At 41.4% G+C, this 26,129-nt stretch overlaps 4 protein-coding genes across 7 annotated transcripts; all 4 read left to right on the forward strand.

Annotated features, from left to right (window-relative positions):
* Positions 1-601: 601 nt before the first annotated feature.
* LOC146568457 (uncharacterized) lies at positions 602-5,781 on the forward strand. 3 transcript variants are annotated; one of them, XM_085284522.1, is made up of 3 exons: positions 602-831; positions 1,452-1,663; positions 1,743-5,781. In XM_085284522.1, the coding sequence occupies exons 2-3, from the start codon at positions 1,453-1,455 to the stop codon at positions 2,636-2,638; spliced, it is 1,107 nt and encodes a 368-aa protein (XP_085140648.1). In that variant the 5' UTR covers positions 602-831; position 1,452; the 3' UTR covers positions 2,639-5,781. The 3 variants fall into 3 exon arrangements, with proteins under 3 accessions (XP_085140648.1, XP_085140649.1, XP_085140651.1); XM_085284523.1 differs by lacking the exon at positions 602-831 and adding an exon at positions 977-1,109; XM_085284525.1 differs by lacking the exon at positions 602-831 and adding an exon at positions 1,146-1,242.
* A 1,650-nt stretch (positions 5,782-7,431) lies between these two features.
* Positions 7,432-12,458, forward strand: LOC146568458 (sesquipedalian-1-like). 2 transcript variants are annotated; one of them, XM_085284528.1, is made up of 4 exons: positions 7,432-7,579; positions 8,030-8,140; positions 8,408-8,711; positions 10,465-12,458. In XM_085284528.1, exons 2-4 carry the CDS (start codon positions 8,060-8,062, stop codon positions 10,848-10,850), a joined length of 771 nt encoding a protein of 256 aa, XP_085140654.1. In that variant the 5' UTR covers positions 7,432-7,579; positions 8,030-8,059; the 3' UTR covers positions 10,851-12,458. The 2 variants fall into 2 exon arrangements, with proteins under 2 accessions (XP_085140654.1, XP_085140653.1); XM_085284527.1 differs by having other exon boundaries at positions 7,538-7,671.
* An 819-nt stretch (positions 12,459-13,277) lies between these two features.
* Positions 13,278-16,454, forward strand: mylpfb (myosin light chain, phosphorylatable, fast skeletal muscle b). Its single transcript, XM_085284529.1, has 6 exons — positions 13,278-13,410; positions 13,869-13,967; positions 14,857-15,037; positions 15,190-15,268; positions 15,354-15,402; positions 15,488-16,454. Exons 1-6 carry the CDS (start codon positions 13,408-13,410, stop codon positions 15,587-15,589), a joined length of 513 nt encoding a protein of 170 aa, XP_085140655.1. The 5' UTR covers positions 13,278-13,407; the 3' UTR covers positions 15,590-16,454.
* Positions 16,455-18,866: 2,412 nt separating this feature from the next.
* Positions 18,867-25,141, forward strand: pgap3 (post-GPI attachment to proteins phospholipase 3). Its single transcript, XM_085284530.1, has 8 exons — positions 18,867-19,289; positions 20,431-20,528; positions 20,654-20,806; positions 21,584-21,646; positions 22,091-22,152; positions 22,351-22,487; positions 22,630-22,834; positions 22,967-25,141. The coding sequence occupies exons 1-8, from the start codon at positions 18,998-19,000 to the stop codon at positions 23,028-23,030; spliced, it is 1,074 nt and encodes a 357-aa protein (XP_085140656.1). The 5' UTR covers positions 18,867-18,997; the 3' UTR covers positions 23,031-25,141.
* Positions 25,142-26,129: the final 988 nt, after the last annotated feature.

Genomic DNA, 26,129 nt, shown 5'->3' on the forward strand with positions numbered 1-26,129 from the left:
TCTTTTGAATCAGTCTCAAAACCAAAATTGTATTGTTCTGAATCATCAGACTTAAAGGCACCTACTGGAAGCCACAGCTCATTTCTAAAATATATCCACCAATTGGGATCTCTTCTACTTATTCAGTTCAGGGTCACTTATTTAATTTGATTACTCTGTGATGTTGTAACATATTTCTTTAGCAGGTATGGGTTATTAATGTTACCAAAGACCCAGATGGGAAACTGAGACTGTTTTGGAGGACCTCAGCAATAGGATGAACTCAGTTCTCTTCAAAAAATAATTTGATCTCTTTATAATGTGCCACTGTTAGGAGTAGATTACAATTAGGGTCCTAATTTTGGCTTCTTGTAATAATTCTTGAGGTGCAGAGACAGTATTCATGCTTTTGTTGTGACTTCAGATATAGATATGTGATATTTTATTTATTGGCTCTGTCATGTCACAAAACAATTAAGGGTTCAGGATGGCCTAATATAACAAAATAATTCACAATATCACAATTTATTGTATGATAAGAAGAAGACAGAAGCGTTTCACTCGGACCTTTATTTTGAAAACAACCCCTCTGCACACGTGATCAGAGTTCTGCTTCCGGATGTTAAAGATTGTTTTTGCTGTTCGTGGATCTGCTTTGTTACATGTTGTCAGTTTTTTTTTTTAAATAAATTATCTTTACAAGTTTGATAGGATAAATTACTTGTCATTAAAATTGATTTATTTATGTATATTTTTGCTAACACGATAGCCTTATGACCAAGTGTTTGGACCTCTGGGATGTTTAAACGGAAAACATTGACATACGAAGCTAACTTCGGGACTAGCTTACAGGTACTCCTGGAGATTTAAAAATATTCTCGTATCTAAAACTGATATTAGTAACAGTTACAAGATAACACTGCCACGTATTTCAGGTTCTAGAAGATGAGTAACCATCATTTTACCTGTTTACAATGTTTTAAATCTCGGACCAAAATAAGGTGAATGTAGCTGAATGGAAGTGTAGTAGGAAATCATTTGATTGCGTTGCATGACGGTTTAATAACAGGACAGGTAATCACTGGTTTCTGAAAGAACAGGTGGCTCTAATTCGTTGTTTGAAGTAACAGGTAACTGCACCCATCAGTGCTGTCATATACAATCACTGGACACTTTATTAGGTACACCTTGTTTGCACCGGGTTGGACCCCCTTTTGCCTTCAAAACTGCCTTAATTCTTCATAGCATAGATTTTATTACCGGGTAGGCTGTGGTGTTTAAATTATGCTTGGTTGGTATTAAGGAGGTCAAAAAAATATTCCCCACAATGAGCAGTTAAGCAGGTGTACCTAACTAGGTGGTTGATGAGTGTAATCACCTAGCGGTAGCATCAACGGTATTGCTTATCATACATTTCTCCTTAATGAATATATAAAAACAGATGTGTTCTCATAAGTGGTGTTTCATTTCAGGATGTCTAAACTTGAGCGTTTGAACGCCCGGGTGGCCAGACTCCTGACCGAAGCCGTGCAGGAGGTTCTGGAGGTGGTGAAGGAGACGGTGTCAGAGTACCAGGAGAAAACAGCCAGGACACAGAGAGAGAACGAGAGTCTGAAGAGGAGACTGCAGGAGCTCCAGGACAAGATACCAAAAGAAAGCACCCATGAGAACACATATAATTTTTGTGAGGAATTTATTATTACAGATAATGTAACATTTTTGTTCTGCTTAAGGTCTCTTATTCATGATTGCAAATTTCACAGCTGTCCTGACTACAAGTGGGCCATCAGCAGAGGAGTGCGACACAACAGCAAAGCAGGATCGGCGCATCATTCAGAAGCATGACTCGGATGTTATTGCTCTCGCAGAGCAAAACAGCAACCAGCTCAACTATGGCTTGAAGCAGGAGACTAAAGAAAAAGAGAGCCACAGCGGTATTCAGACACAAGCTGAGTCCAAGTTGGCGCAAATGTCCACAGACCACCACAAAGTACAGCTGGCAGATGCAACGCACAACTTAGAGGGGCAGCGTATGCCGTCTGAAACCAGGGACGCCGGCGCAGACCCTTACTCCAGCGCACTGTTCGGGTTAAACATGGCTGCTATCAAAAGTGAATCAGAGCCCACAGACTGCATGTCATCACAACAACCATGTCTTCAATCTCAGTACACCGGCTGCATGGATTTAAGCTGCAACTCCTCTCGTCACACCTCTACCGAGACCCTCAGGCCGCAAGCTAGCGCCGAGCCTTATGGACTCGTTTTTGTTCGTTCAAATCACATGGCACACAGGAGGCATGGATTAGCAAAGAACACCAGGGCCGGTTTGGACGGCAGACAGATCAGGATGGAGCACCTCAGGAGAGACGGCTTCCACTTGTGCGTGGTCTGTGGAAAGACGTTCAGCAGGGTGGGGAACCTGAGAATCCACCAGCGCTGCCACACAGGAGAGAAGCCGTACGGCTGCGTCCAGTGTGGAAGGCGCTTCAGTCAGGCGGGAGACCTGAAAAAACACAAAAGGGTCCACACGGGTGAGAAGCCGTACTACTGCAGCCAGTGTGGAAAGAGTTTCAGTCGAGGGGAGAACCTCAAAAGACACCAGAGGATCCACATCGGAGAGACGCTGCAGTTGCAGCAAGCGTGTCAGGAGCAGCGGTAGTGATTACAGCACTGAGTCGAGTGCACATCAATAAAATCAGCAGAGTTTTTTGTTTCTTTTTTAGAGATTTTTAAAGGTTGATTTTTGACCTGTGATCCTAGTTTTAGAAACAGTTGCAGTGTATTTAAATTGTTGCTAACTGGAGCTGTTGGAAGGCTCCTTTGTTTGTCACGCTAAGCATGGAGAAGCCAGGCGTCTGTTTTTTACCCTCTTAACCAAATAGGGGAAGTCTTAAAAAAAATGCATACTCTCTATATCTGATATATCTGGTATATCATATCCGTGCAGTGTTACTTTGGTGACACAACTCAACCGAGTGTTGAAATTGTAATAACAGACGGCAGCAGATGGGCTTCCATGCATTGTTGTAACTTGCAAGAATATATATGTCAGTGCTCAAGAGAAGGATCTTAAACAGGAAGCTTCTGTCACCTTTCAGCTAATTACATTCTCAAGGTGCTACACAGGACATATAAATAAACACCGGGCATCAGTGTGGTTTACACAGGGTGTATCAAAAGAGTCATCCAATTTGGAAAGGCTGTATTTTTAAAGAAACAGTGTTTCAGTCATTACAGGTGAACGACTGAACAGTTAAAGCACTTTGACAACAGATTATTCCTTTTGATACACCCTGTGTAATGAATAAAGCTAGAAATGTAAAAAGAAAGGCACAAAAGCATGCAGGTTTATATATAAATGTGAGCTTTTCATTTAGATCGAGAGATGTTAAGATTTTATTGGAGCTACATTTGAAACAGCTTGTAAAGAAACTAGAGTCTGTAAATCTTCAGCGATACATTTGTATGGCCTGTGAAATCTAATCGAACTTATGTATGCTAAAAATGTGTTTATATGTATGTCTTGTGAAGCTCCGAGGGAATGTGACTTCTAAAAGTTGGGTTGTGCCCAAATGTTTCATAAACACTGCTGCTTCATTTGAAAAAATTCGATTATTTGCATTTTTTTACATGTTTCTATGATATTATGAAGAACAATAATAAGCATTTTATAAGATTCAAATAGATGACCCCTCCCTGAACCTGGTTCTGCCGGCGGTTTCTTCCTGCTAAAAGGAAGTCTTTCCTCTCACCAAGTGCTTGCTCATAGGGGATTGTTATTGATGGACTTTGCTCCATCATGCTGGAAAATTGCCACCAGATTGCTCTTGGATCACGGGAAGAAGTTGGGCTTGGAGGACATTTGTAGGATAGTCAAAGAAATAATAATAATAATGATAATGGATTGCATTTATATAGCGCTTTTCGAGACCCTCAAAGCGCTTTACAGTTCCTCTATTCATTCAGTCTGACATTCACACACTGGTGGAGGCAGCTACAGTTGTAGCCACAGCTGCCCTGGAGGAGACTGACAGAAGCGAGGCTGCCATATCGCACCATCGGCCCCTCTGGCCATCACCAGTAGGCGGTAGGTGAAGTGTCTTGCCCAAGGACACAACAACTGAGACTTGTCCATGAGTGGACAAGCAGAAGCCCAAAAGCTTTGATCGGCTTGAGAGCTCTGATCATGCAGATCTCAAAAGCTGATATCCTGCATGCCACAAAGAATTGCAGAAGTTATGAAGAAGATGATGAAATGCTTGTGATTGTGCTTCTGTGCCATGGAAACATGCAGGGGTTAAAGTTTCATTCCCACGTCTTCGGTTAATGAGTAATGAATGTGCTGCAGTCTGGCGTCCTTCCAGCTGATGCCATGGAGATACTTACTTAGGAAGAGTACTGTAGCATAAATGGAGTAACTGTGTTTAAAGTGGCAGGTAATTTCAAAGAACTCAGCAATAAACACACAAACTGTCTGTGCAGCTTGGCTATGCAAGCTAAAGATACAGCTGCTATTTTTCAGAGAGAGAAAAGTGAATCTGTAATAAGATCACTCAGAGATGGAGAAAAATAATAAGAGGATGACGAGGTTATTTTCAAAAGCTATAAACTCAGAGAGCGACAGTTGACAAGCTAGAAATGTAAAGTTTTACATGTATTGTTACGTTAATGGTTCTTGTTCTGTTTTTGGTTTTTTTATCAGAAGCTAGATCTGTGCAGGATGTTTTGCTGTAGCTGAACGGTTATTTCAAGTTGTGAAACTTGAATTGGAATCATTTTGTGTTATGTAAATGGTATGAAAATACTACACAGTTCAGTGCAGGCTAAACTGCTATGTTAGCAGTGTTTACATCCAGTGTACAGTACTGTGCTGTGTTGTGCTGCTGTAGAGCAGGCTGTGGTATTCGTGGCCACTTAAATTAGGTGAAGCAGTGGTGGAGATGGGTAACCAGGTGAAATATATGATATAAAACTCAGGTAAATTTACTTTGCTGATGCTTTTGCACTGATGAAATTCACCTTTATTTAAGTGAAATTTAACATAGTTTGATTTTAAAAAAAAAATGTAATTCAGAAGTTTAAAAACCACCAAGGTGGATCGAGGCTGATGATGCTGTTTAGCTTAAATTCTACCTTTCATATTGCCTTTATACCGGCCAGGTGTTGAAATAACCGCTTCATAGGTCATGTTAAAATCACAAAAAACAGTTACTCTATCAGCTGACAGCCTGTACCCACAAAGAGAGAGGAACTCTAATGGTACTCACAATGAAAATGAATTTGTAACTTATTAGTAAGTGATTCATTAGCTCATGCTGCACTGCTTCAGTGGATCTTAGGGTTTTGCAGCCTGTAACCCATGGAAACGTGTAAGAAATAATCTAAATAAGAAATGAAGCAGCAAAGTGTTTAAAACACAGAGTTTTGGCTATACAAAAAGGAAATAAATATGTTCTTGCAAGTTAGATGGTGTGCAGGAGCCTCTTTGTCTCCTATGGTACCAGCATTACAAATGCTATATTGATGTGTCTTCTAGGTCTGACTCCGTTATAACAGTTTCCTGTGAAACGTTGGTTTGAAAAGGAGGTTAACTCGACGAGTTGACCTCTTTCGGTCACCTGCAGAATGTGTCGTCATTTCGGTAAATGTCAGAGAAACCTTTTAAAAATCTGAATTGCATGATTGTCATTAAAGCTACCCGACTTTCCAGACTGATTAAAGGCTTTCTGATGGTTGGACATATGTATTGCAAGTTAAACTTGGTTTGTGAAGCAAAGGCAATAAACTAATTTATTACCATTACCGATGGCTCAGTGAGTGACATTTTAAGCAAACTGTTCTTCAGCAGACTGGTCAGCAGCCACAAGTGTATTGTGTAAGTAATTATCACATTTGCACCCACTTGAGTTTTTGCACAGCATGTGTCAGCAGGGTTTTTCTGCTAAAAACAACAGTGACCACATAACCTAAAGCAATCTGCACATCAACATTGTTTTCTGAAGCGGCGGTTCACTCAGAAGCGTTTGAGAAACCACAGGTGCTGGCACAAGTGAGATTCAAATGCCACGAGAGAATATGCATTATGTTAACAGTACTGCAAAAAAGTCTTGAACCACCTCTCGTTTCTTTATGTTTTGCTTCCAAGCAGTCAGACTTTTTGTCATTTTTTAAATGGTCTTGAGTAAGAGTTCTCCAGGCTTTCTGGAGGTTTCTATTTGGACATTCGCTGCTTTTTCACTCCAGTCCAGTCTTTGTATTTGGACATTTTCACAGGAAATGTTTTCCTTTGTTTGTTAAGCCACTTAACACTGACCTATAAAGCGTAAAAATGTGCATTATTCAAGGGGTGAACCACACATAACAGACAACTTAGCAAAAAATCCGTTTTTAATTGTGTCTGTAGTTATTAGTGGCCTAAAAACGTCATATTTTAACGGCATAAAATATTACCAAAGATAAAAGTTTAACAGGCATAAAATTGCATTTTTGTACCAGCCGGCTCATTCCCAAAGAGCTATTAGCCAAAACCCTGACATAACAGTGTGGTGTGCAGTGTGTCCTTAAACTGGACAAGTGGAGGAGAAATTAGGAAGTAGCAGACTTACAAAACTATCCACAGAAGATAAACAATATCTGAAAATGCTTTCCTTACATAAGAGGATTTATGGAGTGATGAATTAAAATGCTAAAGGTCAGGAGGGAGACACAACAGTGAGTCTTTACAGTCACTGAAACACGGTGGCGGCTCTGTCATGTCTGGAGCTGCATTTCCACAAATCACAACAACAGCTACCTCAAGCTGCATTATAATGTAAGGTAAAGGCCCTACAATAATATGGAGAAACCCCCAACAATCATATGATGGAATTATGGAAGCAGAAAACTACCATCAGATTTGATCCACCATAAAATTCCACGTGGGAAATATCAGCTTGATAACAGCTTCACTTTTAAGCATGACAATGATCCAAGCACACTGCCAACACAGTAGAAGCACCTGGATGGAAAAAACACAGTGGATTGGCCTCCCCGGAGCCTGGACCTCATTATTACTGGAGCAGTGTGGGGTCACCTTCACAGAGAATGTAACATCCAACATCCACAAAAGAGCTTTGACTGTGGATCAGGGGTGGCTCGAGACTTTTGCACAACACTATAATTTTGTTTATCGTTCATTGTGTGCATTTATGTTATCAGGTTTTCACCAATCAAGAAGACCATTTTCATTAATCAAGAAGGTCGATTTTTGATCCTCATTCGTATGAAATTTTAAAGTACTTTTAAATAAAAACAGCGTGAAGCAATGCAGGTTTTGTAAGAGGGCCCCTCTGCAAGACGAAACCGCTGAATTACACAACAACAGTGCCAAACTTCAGCATTTGAATTGCTTTTAGCTGCATCAAAGGAGCCGATTTTACAAGTATGACACATTTACAACTGATTTGGGTAAACTGACAGGGTTTCTAGCCTAAGTGATAAAACCCGGGGACCAGCCCATTTATTTAAAGTGTTTACGTGTAGCTGCGCTCACCTTACCAGGAAGCGATTGATTGACTCAGACGCTCACAGAGGAACGGCTTCATTTTCCCATTTCACAGAGGTGAGTAAACAAGAACCATGTGGATATGAGAAACTCATCGGCCTCTCCGTTTCTCAACTTTTAGGCGTATTGCCAACGGAGACTGGTGTTGAGTAAGTTTGTGTTACTACAGGCGCGCGTAAACGCCTTACTTAAAAAAAAAACCTCGTCTTATTCATGGCGATCGCCGTGTTTTCGGCTGAATACGAGCGAAACACGACTGTATTTAAGTTTCTGTTGTAGAAAAGAAAGCAGTCATTCTTATTGTTGAGTATGAACGCCGAGATATGAATGCATTTCCTTGTTTAAAACGCGGAAAAAGGGCGCTTATTTGGCCGCTGGGCGACAATGGGTCATTAAAATATTGTTAACATAACTTCTCCATAATTATAAATAGTCACAGCAATAACATGAGGAAGTACATAAAGTCTTTCTTTTTCTTTCTTTCGATCTGTGGTGTGTGCGTGGCAGATTTTGCTCCGGGCACACTGAGATGTTGAAATGAAGATTGATGAAAAAGTCCTCACCTATTTTGAATCTTGCAACTCACCTGTGGATAAGGAAGGGTACCTGTACAAGAAGGTAAGACGCCCTGGCTCAGGTTTACAGGGAACCTGATTAATGTATTGTTTTGAAAAACAAACAGAAAGGGTAGTGAGGTTATCTAAAGTAAATAAACTCAGAGGGGATTTTTTTTAAACTGTTTTTAAGTTCGGCTTTCAAAATCTCTGTGACATTTCACCTCCCACTGGGTTGCCTGTTTCCTCAAATCAGTTATGTAAGAAATTGAGTACACAAGGCGTTTGTACAGCAGTCAGTAAAACACAACTGTCACACACACACACACAGGGTGAGATCAAGACTTCCTATCAGAAGCGCTGGTTCGTGCTGAAGGGGAACCTCCTCTTCTACAAAGACCGGCAGACCGACCGGGATCTGGTCGGAGTGATTGTTCTGGAGGGCTGCACCGTCCAGCTGTGCGAGTCCGAGGAGAACTTCGCCTTCTCGCTGGTGTGGAGCGAGCCGGGGCTGCGGACGTACAAGTTTGCCGCGGAGAACCAGGCCAGTCAGGAGAGCTGGATCAAAGCCCTGCTGTCAGCCAGCCACAGCTACCTGGCCCTGCTTGTAGTGGACATGGAGTCGAAGTACAGAGGTGAGGGCAGAAAGATGGAGCGGGTTTATCTTTGCTGGGGAGAGGGGGGGCTAAAGAGAGCAGCCTTTGTTCTGGAGGGCAGCTGCGAGAGGCGTTGCATCACTGTCTACATCAGACACCTGGTACACTGTGGTACATACTGTACACACGCACGCACGCGCACACACACACACGTACACGCACATATTATGATCTCGCAGCATCAGTCGCATCATTATGATTACTACTGATGTTTTATCTATTAACAGAGTAGTAATGAGAGCACAGTTCATTTCAACCAAGTTTTTATTGTTAATATTTGTTATTGATCGTTCTGCTTTTGTTCTAAAGATCGGTCATAAATTTCTCATAGCCACCACAAAATCGATCTCATGTCATATACAGACACGTCTCATTAAAACAAAGTTGAAATGCTCTCACAGATTTGGGGGCGTTTTGCTTAAAAACTGGCTAAAATGACGGTTAGTTTCACCTGTTAAGTAGTAATTGACTTAAGTGGTAATTAAGTTAATATCAGTCATTGAATCCGTTTATGGACCTGATGTCCTGACCATGAGGTGTGAGCATAAAGCTCTCGTAAAACAGAAAGCGTACTAGATTTATGTTTGGTGCTAGAGCGGGCGTCCAACTGGGAGGTTGATGGTTCGATCTCCAGCTCCTTTAGTCTGTACACTGAAGAATCCTCGGGCAAAATACATTTATCTGTGTGTGTGTGTGTGTGTGTGTGAGAGAGAGAGAGGTACAGGACTAAAATAAAAACTAGATTTTTGAAAAGAAGTATAAGTAACTGAAATGATTTTGTGAATAAAAATGAAAATATAGAGGAAATATCCAGAGTTTCTGTGTGATAGAATTCTGTGACACACTTTGAGTCAACCACCACCTCTGACACGCGCCCTTCTTACAGCTATAATCAAAAAAAGACTAAAACTAAAACTGAAACTAATAAAAACTAAACTAAAACTAGACACAAAGATCAATTAAAGAGGTTTTACAAAAACAAAAAACTAAAGCTTTAGTTCAGGGGTGTTAAACAAACATAAGGCTCAGGGGCCAGAATCGGCCAGCCAAAGACTCCTACCTGGCCCACTATAGAGCTTTGGAAAATGTGAAGGACAACTTTAAATGTTAAACTTTTAACTGTATTTTTTTTTTTTAAGTTTACAGCTTTTCCAAGTGATAAATACCTCCCCCATGGTCATTCCTGTAACACTACTGTCAATAAAGAAACAGATAAACAATGAAACAACATGGATTTCTTGGTTGTTGTTTTTTTGGTTTTTTTATTGTATGCTATAGACATTAATGGTTTTTACAGCAGGTTCACAGTAAAAAGAAAAAAAAGACATTCTGTTATTTCCCCCAAATTTCCATTTTATAATTACAACACAGTCAGAGCTAATTTTACATATTTATTTCTTACAGTTTGAGCCTAAAGCAGCATTTCTTTTATCATGTAGAAAAACTGACAGAAAAAACTTGGATTAGCACCTGTTTGCTTAGCATGTACGACACAGTTCTTTATTTGTGTACATTTTCTGAGCATGTAGTGATCAGTAAGAGATTCTCAGTATTCCAGAGCCCACAGCCGGAATAGATCACCCACTGATTGTAGAGTTAAAGGTTAGATTAAAGCGTCATTGAGCAAGTGGATGGAGCTCTGCCGTACACATGCAGCATGAGCAGATTTTGTCTTTCTCTTCATGTGCATTCAGCTCCTTAATTTCTATATTTCACTGTTTTTTTTCTTCAGATGCAGTTGGTGCACTCTCCAGTAAACCAAGCAAACCTTTTGTCATGCCAAATTTCAGCGCCATCCAGCCTGCTGCCGTCTTTGTGACCTCAAACACCTGCACCTCATCTGCGCTGGGAACAGCACCCAGCCCGAATTCCTGTCCAAACCTACAAGCTCTTACCATTTCATCCAAGACGGCCAGTAAGAAATCACCCAAACTGCGATCGAAGAAGAATGCCAACGCGGTGCCTATGTTTGATCCATTTCAGACGATTGGGGAGTACGACTTTAACCAGCTGCATGAAGATTATGGAAAGGAAGTAAAGGAACTGATTGTCATGTGGTCAAAGAAAGGACACGGCGGTGCGAATGTTCAGGAAGAAAACTTGATAGATTTTGAATGATAAAAGTTGGCTTTGTTTCTAACCCTTAACTTATAGAGAAGCTTTATCATGCATACGTGCACTGGATTAGAAATGTGTCGGTAATATATAGTTGACATAGTTATATTTGTTTTCTTCCAGAAACATGCTGTTTCTTTTTTACTTTTTCATAGATTAGTCAATAAATGATCTATGATCATCTGTTTTATTAACCTTTGTTTGTCACTGCAATGATGTTATTTCCTAAGTTGGCATTTTTATAAAGTCACACACCTGAAATATGACCTCCATCTGCTCCAGCTAGTCTACTGTCTCTATACTGGACATACTATGGCTAACCAGTTCAGGTGAAAACCTTCCTCTTAAGACATGGATGTCAAGCCTGTGTTACACTGTGGGCCACATACACCACATTTTGATTTTAAGGAGGCTGGATCAGTAAAACTGTTCTTTCTGTCCTTTAATGTTTAACTACACATTTACTAAAGAAATGCTGCTGTGGCAAATGAAAGAAATGTGTCCGCACGACTCTTTGGGATTAAACTGTAAGAAATAAATGTGTTCAATTACAGAAAGGATCCTGGTAGCTCAAAACTAGACTGAAATTTTCTGTTAATTCACAGAAAATGTAAATTTCTTTTGTTGATTTTTTTTTACTGTGAACACATTGTAAAAACAGAGTTTTTCCTTCGCACAAAGCTTTCCAGTGGGCTGGATTTGAGTCTTTGGCAGGCCTTATGTTTGACACGTCTGTCTTAACATGCCCGAACAAATTTCACCGAGGACAGAGAATGAAAGAAACTGTGAAACGGTGATATAAAATTTGCTTAATAACAGCTTCATTACTTCAGAGCTGATAATACCTGGCGTGTTTATAAGAAATAAATCTGCCAGCCATTAAAAAGGCCTGAGTTAATCTGTAGCTGAAAGTTGGCCACATTTCCATTTTAAATCAGGAATTGTCCGATCGAGGAAACATTTCCCTTTGGGCTCTATTATTATTGATGACCTAATGAGTCCATTTTGCCTCACAGATTTAAACAATTTTACCAGTGACAGGGTAAAAAAGGACTGACAGTTGGCTGGGGGGCAACACAGGCCAAGAAGGGTGAAGTCCGCTAAATTTTAGAAGGGGGTCGAAATGGCTGAGAAACAGAATGGCAGGAGGGCAGCAGGGCTATTTCAGTCTGTACAGCTGTCTTGTCTTCGTGGTCTTTGCTCGGTCTTTCTCCTTCTGTGTCTGCATCGCTTCTTTTTTCAACCTTCGAGCCTACAGCTGAGCTGGCTGCTTATCGGCTTCACATACAACACATTTTTTGCCTCCTCCTTGCCAATCGGGCGCTTCGTTTTCCATCATTACAAAACATTGCAGATAATTTAGGTCATATTTTGCCACGTGAAACGCTACGTCCACGAGCCAGCTAAGACTCTGGGCGTGGGATACCAATACATACATACCTAAGCTGTACAGTTGCGTGATTGATGGCCAGCCAATGATACTCATATATGGGGTTTAGTGGGTGGGTCACTGTCCTCCTATCCTAAAGCAACTATACTGGGAACCTCGAGGAGGAACCCAAATTAGTTCACCCGTGGCAGTAAAGCTGGTCATTTAGTCCAATCATCATTTTGCCTGTTTCTTTTTTTTCTTTCTTACACTTGAATCAGTAAAACAGAAAATGATTCACTATCCTGGGTGTGAGCACCTGTTTTGTCTTTAGTCCCTGTAAAGGTGGCCTCTATGATCTATTTTGTTCCCCTCCCAGTCACACTTTCAATGTTATTCTTTCCACTGAGCATTTCCAGCTACTTGAGGCAGTATTAAAAGGACTGTTTGGATTTCTCACTGATGCACGGTCACTTTTTCCAGAGACCCAGTGGTCGTGTGTCATTGCTGGACCTGGACCAATGTCCGTCAGCCAACTGTTTTCAGGTTTCACAACTGTTTATACACCCTGATGGCCACTAATGATCTGGCCATGGCCACAAACCTCAGATCAAACCTATCATTTAGACAGGTGATGACTTCAGGAAATGTTAGCTGAGATATTGAGCAGCACTGGAGTATTAATTAATAGAAGGCAGCGGGCCGTGCTGATTGCGGGGTAACTGTCCCATCTGTGTCTGTATTAAAGCAGTAAAGCAGCGACACTTTGCCATCACGCACTGGGCTTTGAAGTCTCACAATAGATATATAAAGTTGACAGAAATAGCCACGACAAAGACTCAGTAAGTAAAATGGGGACGTTTCAGTTGTCCTTTACCGTGTCCCGTCTGTCCATATTAGTCCGCACATGACACCAAAGTCACTGTTGGCATTGAATTCATCTCATTCCAAGACTTCTGCGGCCTATTTTGGATCATCAGTAAACCGATCCCCCCAGCCACCTCCTCGCTCCTCCCTCTTTTTCTTACTATACCCCAGCTCTATTTTCCTGCCAAACCTGATGGTGTGGCTAAAGTTAGCCCCCTATGGGCTAGTATATAAGACCCCAGGCATTCAATACCTACATGTCAGTCACATCGGCTTGGTGTAGGCTTCTCTTCTTGACCAACAACAACCTCACAAACTTGAGAGATGGTGAGTGTGGCCACTTCATAGGGTTTAAAAAAAGTCTTTAGGATGTTGTCTACATTAAAATGATGAGATGGGCGTATCATTAAGATATTTGCTATCTGGACTACCAACATCCCAGGAAGTGAACTTGAAGGAGTGCCAGTGTCAGTGTTATCTGCTGACTTGAGCTAAAGTTCGGGAGGACCTATTCCTTATTATTGTAGTCCTCAACACATTACATAGATTCTAAATTGGGTGATTGTTTCAAAGTTTATAATTTTTTTTAAGAGGGGGAAAAATTCAGTCATTACCCCAAAGATAGATTCAACTGGCAAAACTGCCAATCCAAGCTTAATTTATCAGGAAGAAATTTGATTGATTTATTTTTCTTCATATGATGATTTTGAGAGTTAACCAGGATCTGCTTCTTTAGTTCATGTCATGTATGTATGGCTTTTCTTACACCTCACATCATATCACAGGCACCCAAGAAAGCCAAGAGGAGGCAGCAGCAGGGTGAGGGTGGATCCTCCAACGTGTTCTCCATGTTCGAGCAGAGCCAGATCCAGGAGTACAAGGAGGTAACCTTTTCCTCATCACACCTCAAGCTTTCTATCAGTACCTTCTAAGGTGGTGATGTAACCGAGCACTCTATCATGTGACCTTGAATGTAACGTGAGAGAGCTGTCAGAAGATATAGATCTCGTCACAGCAAAAAATGCCTTCATCAGCACGGCAGGACAGTAAATTTCAGCTCTCCTGTTGACAGCAGTTACCTCTGCTCTATGCTAGCTTAGGAATTCTCCTCGGAGACACTTGCTCCGTGACTCCACTGGAATGTGGCCCAACAGCTGGTGCACAGGGGAAGGGGAGCTCAGGGTTGAAACTGAAGGAATTTGGGGGGTTTTAGCACTGTGATCAACAAGGTAAATAGTGTCGTTATCAGTAGATTATAGAAATCAGGATTCATTTGTAGGGGTTTTCTTCAGTAACAGATCTAAATGAAAGACAATACAATGTCAACAGTAGCTTGGCAGGACCTTAAGAGGCCTCAGAAGCAGAGAGAACATTGGTAACATGGTCATAAGATTTAGTCACAAGGCAAAAGGATGACAGCTGCAATCAATACCTTCTCCTTAAATGTCGCAAAGGGCTTGTCTCACATTCCCAAGCCATTTTAACACCTTAGAAAGACAAGTGGCTGACCAGCTGTCAAGTCCCAAAAGGTTTGCAATGCCATCTTTGGTTTCATTGGGTGATACGCCCTCCTATGTGGAAGGAGAAGGAGCTAACTGCTCCACAGTTACACATTTACATTGGCAGAGTGCCTCGCACAAATAATCATGAAAAACAAGCTGGATAACAAGGACTTGTGAGAAATGTGAGAATCTCAGTTTTCACTGGTTTTAATTAAGTGTTATTTTAGCTGAAGTTTGGCTGAACTCTGACTAATCTCCCGGTCTGTGCCAGGCTTTCACAATCATCGACCAGAACAGAGATGGCATCATCAGCAAGGACGACCTCAGGGACGTGCTGGCCACCATGGGTCAGCTGAATGTGAAGAATGAGGAGCTGGAGGCCATGGTGAAGGAGGCCAGCGGCCCCATCAACTTCACCGTGTTCCTGACAATGTTCGGCGAGAAGCTGAAGGGTGTGTTGGCACATATCAGTTGTCCTTTGCATTCTATTTCATGAAATACTTGGTGCTGTAAGGTGATGGTTGTTATTTATCTAAACACTTAATGTTATGTGATTAAAATAATTCTGAATTATTATTTTTTTTCTATGTCTTTGTTTTCATAGGTGCTGATCCTGAGGACGTCATCGTGAGCGCTTTCAAGGTCCTGGACCCCGAGGGCACTGGCAGCATCAAGAAGGAATTGTAAGCTTATTTGCGTTTATCTTCCATCTCTTCCTGCTGTAATCTCTCATCTTAATCTTAAATTTCCTGCGTTTTCCCTCTCCAGCCTCGAGGAGCTCTTGACCACCCAGTGCGACAGGTTCACCGATGAGGAGGTGAGCTCATCGGACTTGCAGCGCGATTTGGCCCTTGTTTTTTGCCAGGCTGTAACGCATTTCTTCATTTCCTCTTCATCTGCAGATGAAGAACCTCTGGGCTGCCTTCCCCCCTGATGTGGCTGGCAACGTTGACTACAAGAACATCTGCTACGTCATCACACACGGAGAGGAGAAGGAGGAATAAATCCTCGACATCTCTTACCTCTGTTGAAACCCACACTTGTCCAGACCCTTAATTCTTCCTCCTCTCCACCAATCTCCTCATCCTCCTCGCACACACTCGCGCCCGGGTCGGCTCTTTCTTCTTACGAAAAGACTTGTCTCCTCTATCGAGATGTTCAGTGAGAGGACGGGAGGCTGTGGGGGTGTTTGTGTGTGAGTACCAACAGGGGAACATGGGATTATTTTCAATAAAAAATAATCTTGTGACACCGAAACGCTCTCTCTATCTCTGTCCCTGCCTCTTCTTCCTCCATCTTTTCCCTCCCCTCCTCGCCCATGACTCATTCTGTCCTCCTGCGTTGAGGCCAACAGTGCATGCATCATACCTACATATGCATATGCAGTTCAGTGTGGTTGGTCAAAATGTCTCTTGGGTGCTGTGGTGCATGCACAGTCACTTGCTTGAAACAGGCGAGCAGTCTGGCCCTGGCGGTCTGTTAGTCTCAACCGGGCACAGAGTGTTTAATGGATCCCTCCTTCTGTTTGTACTGGCCAGGAGTGCACAGTAAAAGAGTGGGAGTACTGCGCTATAATAGTTTGCCTACCCCTCTCTTTTATTTTGTCACTCTTTAAACACAGGTACGAAAGGAAAGGTTACAGTAATAAGAGGAAAGCACGATTTTAAAAGTCTTGTAAATAGAGAAAGAGATGGTGAAAGACGGTGGTTGGGCATAAAAAAGCTAAACAAAAGCAAAACAGCTTTGTTTTTGATTTTTCTTTCCCCCCACCTCACCCTCACTGCTGTTTCCACTCCTGCTGCTGTGACTGTGTCTGTGTCTCCACTGTAACAAATAAAGAAGTACAAATAAAATCCACTATCTTTCGTACCACACTGTGTCTCTTGGTTTAAGTGGGAGCGCGGGTGAAAGGACTGCGGGGTGACTGTGGAACACCGACTGACTGTATTATGCATATGGTGAAGCATTATCAGTGGGAACTTTATCCATCATCCCATTTCTCAATATAAATCTATGATCCCAAATCAGGGGTGGGTGCCACACTTTCAGGGTAAAGGTACAAACCAACATAGTAAGCAGAAGAACTGTAGTCTACCTTTGAATCTACTTCAATCCTTGATTCCAATAAATGTGACACCCTGTGAGTAGTAAAACCAAAAGTTGTTGGATAAAATAGCGACAAAATCAGATTTTCAAATGATTTAAACTCACATATTAAATTTAAAATATTATACAGAAAGTTCCAGAATTTTGAATCGTTTTTCTTGAGACAGAATTGCAAAGAATTTGGGAATTTTGAACCCCCACCCCCAACCAGATCAAAAAGAACAAGATTTAGACGCCGGATCGGTTGGGGTCCAGGTTATTAACAACCACCTCTGGTGCTGTTGGCCAGTGGGGTGCCAGTGGAAATGGAGCCACTGATGGCCAAAGACAAAGGAAGACAACAGAGTGAAGGTGTTAGGAGGCAGCAGGGGGAGAAGGAGAGGCAGGAGTGTGGAGATGGTGAGTAGGGACTTTAAATGTAGGAATTAGGAGAAAGGGAGAGAGCTGGCTGATATGATAGAGAGAATAAAGGCAGACATATTGTGTGTCATATATTGGATAAAGGATAGTGAATATGACGCTGCCAGCCAGGAGGAAAAAAGGGAGATCTATTGAGAAGGTTCCAATAAAAAGACATACAGAGGGTTGGGGTGTCTTAAGAGGATGCTAGCTTTAGGGTGAGATGGCGGCAGATGATCCATGGAGACACCTAAAGGGAAAAATGATGGTAGAAGAAGACTATCTACAGTTCCCAAAAGGTTGATTCTGTTCATCTGAACGCAGCGTCGTCAGTGGGAGAAACGTTTCGTAACTCATCCAAGTGACTTCTTCCGTCAGTTGCAGTCTCAGCTGAGACTGAAGAAGTCACTTGGATGAGTTACGAAACGTTTCTCCCACTGACGACGCTGCGTTCAGATGAACAGAATCAACCTTTTGGGATTCACTAATCTGGTTGATTGAGCATGCATGAAGACACCATCTACAGTTATTTATATTATCAGAAGATTCAAAATGTTTGGAGATAAGACCAAAAAACAAAACAAAATGCTGTGGCAAGCAGCGGACGTGATTTCCTAGTGAAAACCATGGCAATCGGTTGTGAAAAAGAAAATCTGCTGTCACTGTCAGTGAGCACAGTTTGACACTGCACTGCAAAATAAAACTCAATCATGAAAAAAAAGAAATGGAAGTATTTAAACATTGTTGAGAAATGGCATCATCTTCTCAGCCATGAGCTCTTTACGACAGAGTCAGTGAAAAGTGGAAAAAGTGGATCTCACCAAACTGGTTTGTTATTGGCGCACATCTGGATCAGTGCACGTGCAACAGACAAGCTATATATCTGTGAAGGGACCATTAAAGCTGAATGATACATATGTTTTGGAAAGCTATATAAAACCATTAAGATGATTTCTTTTTACTGTCAGCAAAACACTCTGCAATGATTCCAACAACACACCTCTGAAGGGAAAGAGTCTGGATGCTAAACTGGCCTGCCTGCAGTGTAATACCTCATTTAGACTGAAAAATGTAATTCCCATTTTCGTTTCCAGGAAAGGAAAAAAACTTTTGCAAAAAATAAAATCTAAATATATTAATGAATTCCTGTCATGAATGAATCCCAGACAAATCTGGTGCAGTTTCTGATATTACTATTATTGTTGTTATGATGATAATAATAATAATAATAATAATAATAAACTATTATACATAAACGTTATTTAAACCATCATTGGAGAAATTCATTTGTTACAGCAGCAGTACAAAGGACAGGAAGAAAAAATGAATTAGAGAAATTATAAAACTAAAAATTGAAAAACAAATGGTAACAAATGGTTAGTATTATATGCAATAAAATAAATTTTATTGAGGCATTGCATATTATTATTATCATAACAATTTTATATATTATACTTTACATTATTATTATATTACATTAATATTATTATTTAAAAATCAAAAGATCAATGGGTCACGTGACCTGGTGACGTTGCGGACTGAATCAGGATGTAAAGGTTTTTGCGACAAAACTTACCTCCTTCAAAATAAAAGCAACCAATCTTAAGATAGTAGCCAGAATTTATCAAATAAGCCGTATTACGACGTAGAAATTATGTTTATGAGAAGAATTTTGGTAAGTTATACTAGCTGAGACCTGTATGATATAGGCTACTACAACTTGAGTAAATACGCTTCCGGGAAAGTTGTTTTAATTTTGAAATGTCGACAGGAAACGCTGTTCGAGTTTGAAACTTGGCTGAGCTCAGGGGAGCAGAGGAAGAGTGGGCATTTCCCGGTCCATCAGCGGTACTGTAACACATTTCAGGCCTGGTTTGTCCGCACAAACTGGGGATGGCCCCGTGGTGATGCGCGCTGTAGGCTTCACGCCGCTGTCGTCCGGTCGTGCCTTCGTGAATCCTGACGGGCCCAGAAGAACCGCCATGGCCTCTGTGGTTTCACTCCGCGGCACATCTGTCACACTCCCCGCTGTGGTCACCGTCCTCTTGCTCCTGATGTCGGTGACCACTGTGCAATCCTCTCAAGGCGACAAGGAGCCGGTTTACCGAGACTGTGTGAAGCAGTGTATCCGCGCAAACTGCACCGGAGCTCGGCTAAACGGCTTCCTGTCTGCCCAGCCGCAGTACATGGCGCTGACAGGTGAGTTGCTCTTGTCGGCAGGTAAGTTAAGCTAACTTACCTTGCTAGCAATAGATTTTTCCATCAGTGCTTATCAATATTGTGGCAACTTGTACATGCATATATCTGTATAGCAACATTTGCTAACTGACCCCCATTAATTTGCTGTTTACATTCATTATATTCACTCGTGCATGCAGGTGCTTTGTACTGATGCCTACATGTGTGACTTTTAGTCTTCACATGCCTTTAAAAAGAAAACTGTGACCTTGTTTCATGGCCTTCAACACTAAAAACCAGATTTTCAGGCTGGTCAAGCTCTCCCAACAGCTCTATTGTCACCCCACCCTTCTGCCATTATTATCTTTTCTGTGCTGTGTCTACACAACTAGTTAGCCAAAAGGCAACCCCTTTAAATATTTAATTAATTGTTTTCTTTTACCTCTATGCTTAAAGTTGTATAAAATATCCAGGGAATGCCTTTTGTAGTTGCTTGTGTATTTAAGTTTATTCACTGCTATACAAGAATTGAAACCGCTTCCATGCTTATTTTATTGACAAAATACACCTCAAGTATGGGCTATAAATAAACCAAACAAAAAACGTGTGAATCTTGTTGTGTTGTCTGGCACGTCTATTTGACTTATAGCCTATAGCACATTTAAACAACAGACTCTGACCCAACGTGCTGTAGAGACAGGCACATTTGCATTCCAGGTTTCCAAAACACCTGGTTTCAAATTACATGAAAATCTGAAAGATGTCTTTTGTTGTGTCTGCTGGAGGTTTCTTCCTGTTAAAAGGGAGTTTTTCCTTCCCAATGTCACCAAAGTGCTCATAAGGTTGATTGTTGGGGTTTTCTCTGTATTATTGTAGGGCGTTTACCTTGCAATATAAAGCACCTTAATTCAACTGTTGTCGTGACTGGGTGCTACAAGTAAAGTTGAGTTTATTTGAATTGTGTTAACTAATTTTTGTAGAAATTAAAAAAAAAATTACAGCGATTTAATGGTCATTAAACTATGTTCAGAGTTTGCAAATTAATAATGATTCAGATATCGTTATTGGTGTCAACAATGCTGGCCCTGTATTTAGTTGTATCCGATCAATACCAAAATTTGCAGCTCTGACGTGCTTGCACTCTGCTCCTCTCTTTGTTCAGGTTGGACATGCCGTGATGACTGCCGCTATCAGTGCATGTGGACCACAGTCGGCCTTTACCAGGCTGAGGGGTACAGGGTCCCACAGTTCCACGGCAAGGTTTGTTACTACCTACCCAAGGTTGATCAATAAAGGATATGCTGTCCACTTTTATGTATTCTGTGAGATTTCATTGATTTCAGTCAAATCTGAAATTATGGACGAATTATTTTTTTCCCCTACAGTGGCCGTTTGCACGCTTCTTGTGTTTTGAGGAGCCGGCATCCGCGTTGGCCTCTCTGCTGAATGGCCTGGCTTGCCTTCTCATGCTACTGCGCTATCGGAGCACGGTGCCACGACAGAGCCCCATGTACCACACCATCAACGCCTTCTCCCTGGTGAGTTGATTTCTGTATCCGGATGTGATGGAGAACATTAAAAAAGTGTGTGTTTGTGTTTATTGTACTTCAAAAGGGCAAAAAGTCAGTTATCTTTGTTATGCTTGATCACCTAAAGGACAAAGTTGTCTATATGCTGGCTGTGTCTGTACACTGATTGGATAGACTGATTTTATTTTGTGGCTGGAATCCCTGATCTGAGTCTCCCATCACAGTACATCACAAAGGTGCTCTACTGGATTGAAATGTAGTAACTGTGAAGGCCATTTGAGAGGATTTGAACTTTGAGATATGTTGCACTATCTTGCTGGAAGCAGCTATGAGATGATGGTACACTGTAGCCATAAAGGGATGGACATGGACATGTTTATGCCAAATTGTGACCCTACCATCTGAATGTTGAAGCAGAAGTGGAGACTCATCAGAAAGGACAAAAGTTTTCAATCTTATATTAAATCTTCTTCTATAAATCGTAGCCTCAGTTTCCTGTTTTCAGCTGACAGGAGTGGCAGCCGGTGTGGTCTTGTGCTACTGTAGCCCATCTGCTTGACCCGTTATTTATTAACTGCCCAGCGTTATACCTCAAGAAATAGTTACTAACTTAATAGAAAGCGCTTCTAGATTACCTGGCCAATAGGTTGCGTTTAATAGGCTGTGTTTTTTAAAATGATAAACAAAAAATGCATTCTATCAAAAACTTCTATGTCTGATGCAGAAATTATCCAAACAATGAGTTATTCAGACTTTAATATTTAAATCTTTGTGGGGTGTTTTCAGGTATCTCTCAATGCCTGGTTCTGGTCCACAGTGTTTCACACGCGGGACACCTATCTCACTGAGGTAAGGGCTTTTAAACCTCTAGTAACTTATTACCTTAAAAAGAAAAGAAAAAAGAGTTGATTTGTGTGTGTCCTACTGGGGATCTCCCACCTTTGAATCCCGTTTTGTTCCATTTACTTGTGTTCAGTCAGCTTGTTTTCTGCCAGAAACACTGTTTAAACAGTGTTTTACAGTTTTACATGCAGTCACATGATCTAGTTTTAATAATAATAAATAAAAGCTTTACTTTAATGTACACCGAGAGAGGAAAACTGCTAATGTACATTTCCACTTGCCAGACCACCTGTTGAGATGAGCATTCTGCTCTTTGATTGGTTAATGAGCTTAGCAAATGAGCAACATCCTAATGCCATTACTGATCAACCTTCGAGCTGTGCGCGGTGTAGTTTCTGTAAACAAGCACTGGTTGATCTTAAGTTAAGATTTTGTATGTTTTTCTTATAGAAAATGGACTATTTCTGTGCAACAGCAGTCATTCTTTACTCAATCTACCTGTGCTGCGTCAGGTAAGCAAACCTTCCACACCCAACTAGCATCCGAAACCACATTCTAGATGGTAATCATTAATCCTGGTTCAAATATCTTCTAGGATAAAGTTGGATTAAAAACGAGAGAGAATATTTGTCAAGTGTGGTCGTTATAACTCTTTGTCTTACTTCTCTGAATATGCTCACGTTACTTGCCTTCCTTCCTCTCTTTGCCAGAACGTTGGGCCTAAAGCGACCCGGTGTGTCCAGCATGGTTGGAGTCCTGCTCATTTTGGTCTTTACCTCACACGTGTCCTACTTGACCTTTGTCAGTTTTGACTACGGCTACAACATGGCTGCAAACGCCACAATCGGTAGAGTCCATTTCCACAAGTAACCTATAAGCCTGTATATGGTTGATATGTGAGGAATTCATTCCTTGCTGTCCTTCAGGCATCAGCTCTTTCAGATATCTGTGATTTAATGCTCTCTGCTCATCTTTTTTGGGCTTTAAAGGCATGGTAAACCTCTTGTGGTGGCTCTGTTGGTGCTGGCAGAACCGGCGGACCCTGCCGTACTGGTGGAAGTGTGGCCTGGTGGTGGTGCTGCTCCACGGTCTGGCCCTGCTGGAGCTTCTGGACTTTCCCCCACTGCTTTGGGTCTTAGACGCCCACGCTGTTTGGCACCTCAGCACCATCCCAGTGCATTTCCTTTTCTACAGGTTTGTAAAAAATATGCGAGAGATGGAATTGCAGAGAAAATAAGTGTTTTGGCACTAATACTGAGAGAAATGTTAGGGGACTGAGATGCAACTACCTTATGGTGAATAATCGATACTTTGTTCTTCCTCCAGTTTCCTCATAGACGACAGCCTCTACTTACTAAACACAGAGAAGTTGGGTGTAAAAGTCGAGTAGGAGGAGCTCTTCGCCTCTTCACCTTGCCTACACCTTCGCACCTTTCCAGTCAGGGCAGCGGGACACCCGAACACTGAAGTAGCTCAGCCTCCCAGATGACATGCATGATATCTCCACAACGTTCATCAACGCAGACTTTGTTTACATTTTTTTATTTTCTTGTATTTATTTGGGGTAAATTCTCATTTAAAAAAACAAAACAAAAAAAACCAACCACACAATGTGACGCTCACTCCACTTTGCCTTGTAATGATGATGCGTGCTACCTTTCTTTCACCGTCATTCGTAAGCGCACGACAGGATGAAGGAAAAAAGTATTTATTTCGACCCAGAGCAGACCCAACTCTTCACTCAAAACGCTCCTCGGGTTTTTGCGTAGTTGTGCGAGTTCCCAATCCCATAATTTTGACACTCACCAGCGTCTTTGGACATCCAAACAGCAGTTCGATGCGCTGACAATAGATGGCACCCTATCATTGGTCGGGCCTCTCGGCGTGGCGGAGCAACATGTGTTGGGTTCCGTGTGTGCCAAAAGTGGACTGGCAGACACAAGCGAGGTGCCCCCCCAGTGAAGGGGGGCCGGCAGCTGATTGTTCCAGAGTGAGAGAAGCGGGGGGGGGGGGGGGATGTTGGAGGCCATTCTAGCTGACTGTGTCTTTCTCCCTCCCCCCTCACACCTTTATTTTTGTGCCTCTCTTGTTTCCACTGTGCTTTTGTTTGTTGCCGTGTCCTTCATTGTCACTCAGACTTTTATTTTTGTTTTAATCACCTGCCTTTACGTCTTTTTTAAAAATTCTGATGTTGACCAATTTGTGCTTCAGTTTATTGGCAGTTTTGCTCACTTTGGTTGCTTGATTTTTCTTTTTTTCTTTTACATTTTGGTGATTTTTTATTTTTTTTATTTTAAGTATCGTAAGTGTTTTTAGTTTTATTCACCTGGATTGCCTTTTAGTGTGAGGAATGATTGAGTTAGGAAAAATGAGCAATGCAACAGAAAGCTGTATGTTTTTGCTTTTTCTGTTTTTTGTTCTCATTTTTTCCAGCATAAAGTGTCTTATTCAGGGCTTAGTTAATGTGCGAGTGTGTGTGAGTGAATGAGTTGTTGTACACCCATTAATTTTGACTTGGTTGCATTTCTTTCTGCAGTATTTTAAACCTCCTCCATCCACAAATCGGCCTTACACACTGCGTTATAACTTGGGTATCACTGAGCATGTTAAGCTTCGAATTCATTCCATGTACATCTTCGTCCTTCAGAGCGTCCCTTCCATGCGTGCACTTTACACGGGGGTGTGCGTGCACTTACTGTGCTTGTGTGTGAAACTGCGCCCATGCCTTTGTACTGCTGTGTGAGAATGTGAACAATGACCAGTATGTGTGTACATGTTGCCTTGACAGGACATTGTATTGTGGTTTTTTTTTTGTTATTGTTGTTGTCGTTTTTTAGCATCATAAACTGGATCACAGAGTGTGAGCGAGCTAGATCACGCTGATGTGTGAGCGCATATATGTTGAAGGATTGCTGCATGAATGCGTGTGAGAAGACGGGTATATTTAGCTTCGCTGACAGCCTGCGATGGGGGTGGGGGAAGACGAGAGGACAAAATGCACAGAGAGGTTTGGGTGGGAAAAAGATTCCTGAAATCACGACAGAGACACTGAACAGTTATGAATAGAACAATCTATATATAATGCATAGTGTTTATCATTGCAGCAAAATGGTTTATATTCTCAGTAATGCAAGATCTGTCAGCCCCTTGAGCACTTTTAACACAAAATCTTTGCTTTTCTACCAAAGTCCCTTTGTCCACAGATGAGAAAATTGTGTTTTCACTGGAATTAAAATCTGTTTGAATAGCTTAAATATTTCCTGAAGAACTGGTAGAAAACACTCCAGTTTTTCTGTGATTTCATTCCATTGTTCTGTTTCTTTCTTGCCAGTAACCGCATCCCTTCTCTCATTCGTCTGCTGCCCCCTGCCTGCTGCCCTGTGCACGGTCACCTCTCTAACCAAGTGTACTTTCCTCCACCTCACATCTGTTTGACCAAAAAAAATTAAAAAAAAATCTTCAGTAATGGAATAAATAAAATTGTTCTTTGTTGAGAAGAAATTAAGCAGGGGTTGTTTTTTATCTGCACCTAGGATTTATCCTGTCTTTATATTGCACAAATTCAACTTTACCCCATGTCAATTAAATATGAAAAAAAGAATAGTATTCAAAATGCTAACAAACAGAGTATGTGGTATGTGTGCATCGAGGAATGCAGTAAAATATGCCAATGGTATTTGCTCTCTAGCGTCTCGCTGCTCTGCGATGTGGCAAACGCCATTCAGCAGCTGTTGTCCAAGAGCTGCCGCTTCATAGCTGTCTTACAGAAACCATCTCTCCATCTGTAGACTGAAAACGTTTCAGCGGCAGAGGATTGTAAAGACACCATTTTTGGGATTTCTCTGCGTTGTGCTGGTGTAAATGTTTCTAAAGTGGATGCATGAATGGTAAAAATGCACAAGCAGAAAACATTCAAAGTACTACAAGTGCTATCAGGTAAACGCACTCTGGTGGATCACGTTACAAGCTTTGTCCTTAGTGAATACAGCTGAATGTTGCAAATGTTTATGTCCATGAAGGTAGGAAAAATAACTGAGAACTACTGTAAATGTTAATTACATAATATAGTATTTGATTCTTTGCTGAGCCCAAAGTCTCGTTGGTTAAAATCATGAAGTGTTATGATAGTGTTTGGACTTTTAGTGGATGTGTTCCTGTGAACTGTGGTGTGGTTTAGCTAGCACGGGCCCACAACCTGACCTAAGTCTTTGCACCGATAAATAACCTCTGCTCTGCACTCGCCTTCAGGGTTTTTTTTTTTAAATGTTGAACAGAGCAGTGTTTCAGTGACTGTGAAGTGCAGGGACAGAGGGGACATTACAACAAATCTGATATCCTTTTATAGTTCAGAAAAGATGTGATGTAAAGTCTCTGGAAAGCATATGATGTTATATTTTACAGTAAAAATATGTTTAAGGGAACTCGAAAGTAAGTAGCAGTTTTAATGGCAAACAGTTGCTGCAGATTTGCCACATCAATGATGAGCATC

This window comes from Mchenga conophoros, linkage group LG8, assembly GCF_057382185.1.
Source record: "Mchenga conophoros isolate Kocher_MC1m ecotype Shallow Benthic linkage group LG8, M_conophoros_male_GT1.1, whole genome shotgun sequence".
Taxonomy (NCBI): Eukaryota; Metazoa; Chordata; class Actinopteri; order Cichliformes; family Cichlidae; genus Mchenga; species Mchenga conophoros.

Excerpts from the sequence above, each read along its gene's own strand:
- LOC146568457 (XM_085284522.1), top strand. The coding sequence starts at position 1,453 with ATGTCTAAACTTGAGCGTTTGAACGCCCGGGTGGCCAGACTCCTGACC. Across the intron at positions 1,664-1,742 it reads TGAGAACACATATAATTTTT|CTGTCCTGACTACAAGTGGG; the intron begins GTGAGGAATTTA and ends CAAATTTCACAG.
- LOC146568458 (XM_085284528.1), top strand. The coding sequence starts at position 8,060 with ATGAAGATTGATGAAAAAGTCCTCACCTATTTTGAATCTTGCAACTCA. Across the intron at positions 8,141-8,407 it reads AAGGGTACCTGTACAAGAAG|GGTGAGATCAAGACTTCCTA; the intron begins GTAAGACGCCCT and ends ACACACACACAG. Across the intron at positions 8,712-10,464 it reads CATGGAGTCGAAGTACAGAG|ATGCAGTTGGTGCACTCTCC; the intron begins GTGAGGGCAGAA and ends TTTTTTCTTCAG.
- mylpfb (XM_085284529.1), top strand. Across the intron at positions 15,269-15,353 it reads GGCAGCATCAAGAAGGAATT|CCTCGAGGAGCTCTTGACCA; the intron begins GTAAGCTTATTT and ends TTCCCTCTCCAG. Across the intron at positions 15,403-15,487 it reads ACAGGTTCACCGATGAGGAG|ATGAAGAACCTCTGGGCTGC; the intron begins GTGAGCTCATCG and ends CTTCATCTGCAG.
- pgap3 (XM_085284530.1), top strand. The coding sequence starts at position 18,998 with ATGCGCGCTGTAGGCTTCACGCCGCTGTCGTCCGGTCGTGCCTTCGTG. Across the intron at positions 20,807-21,583 it reads CCATCAACGCCTTCTCCCTG|GTATCTCTCAATGCCTGGTT; the intron begins GTGAGTTGATTT and ends GGGTGTTTTCAG. Across the intron at positions 22,835-22,966 it reads GTGCATTTCCTTTTCTACAG|TTTCCTCATAGACGACAGCC; the intron begins GTTTGTAAAAAA and ends TTCTTCCTCCAG.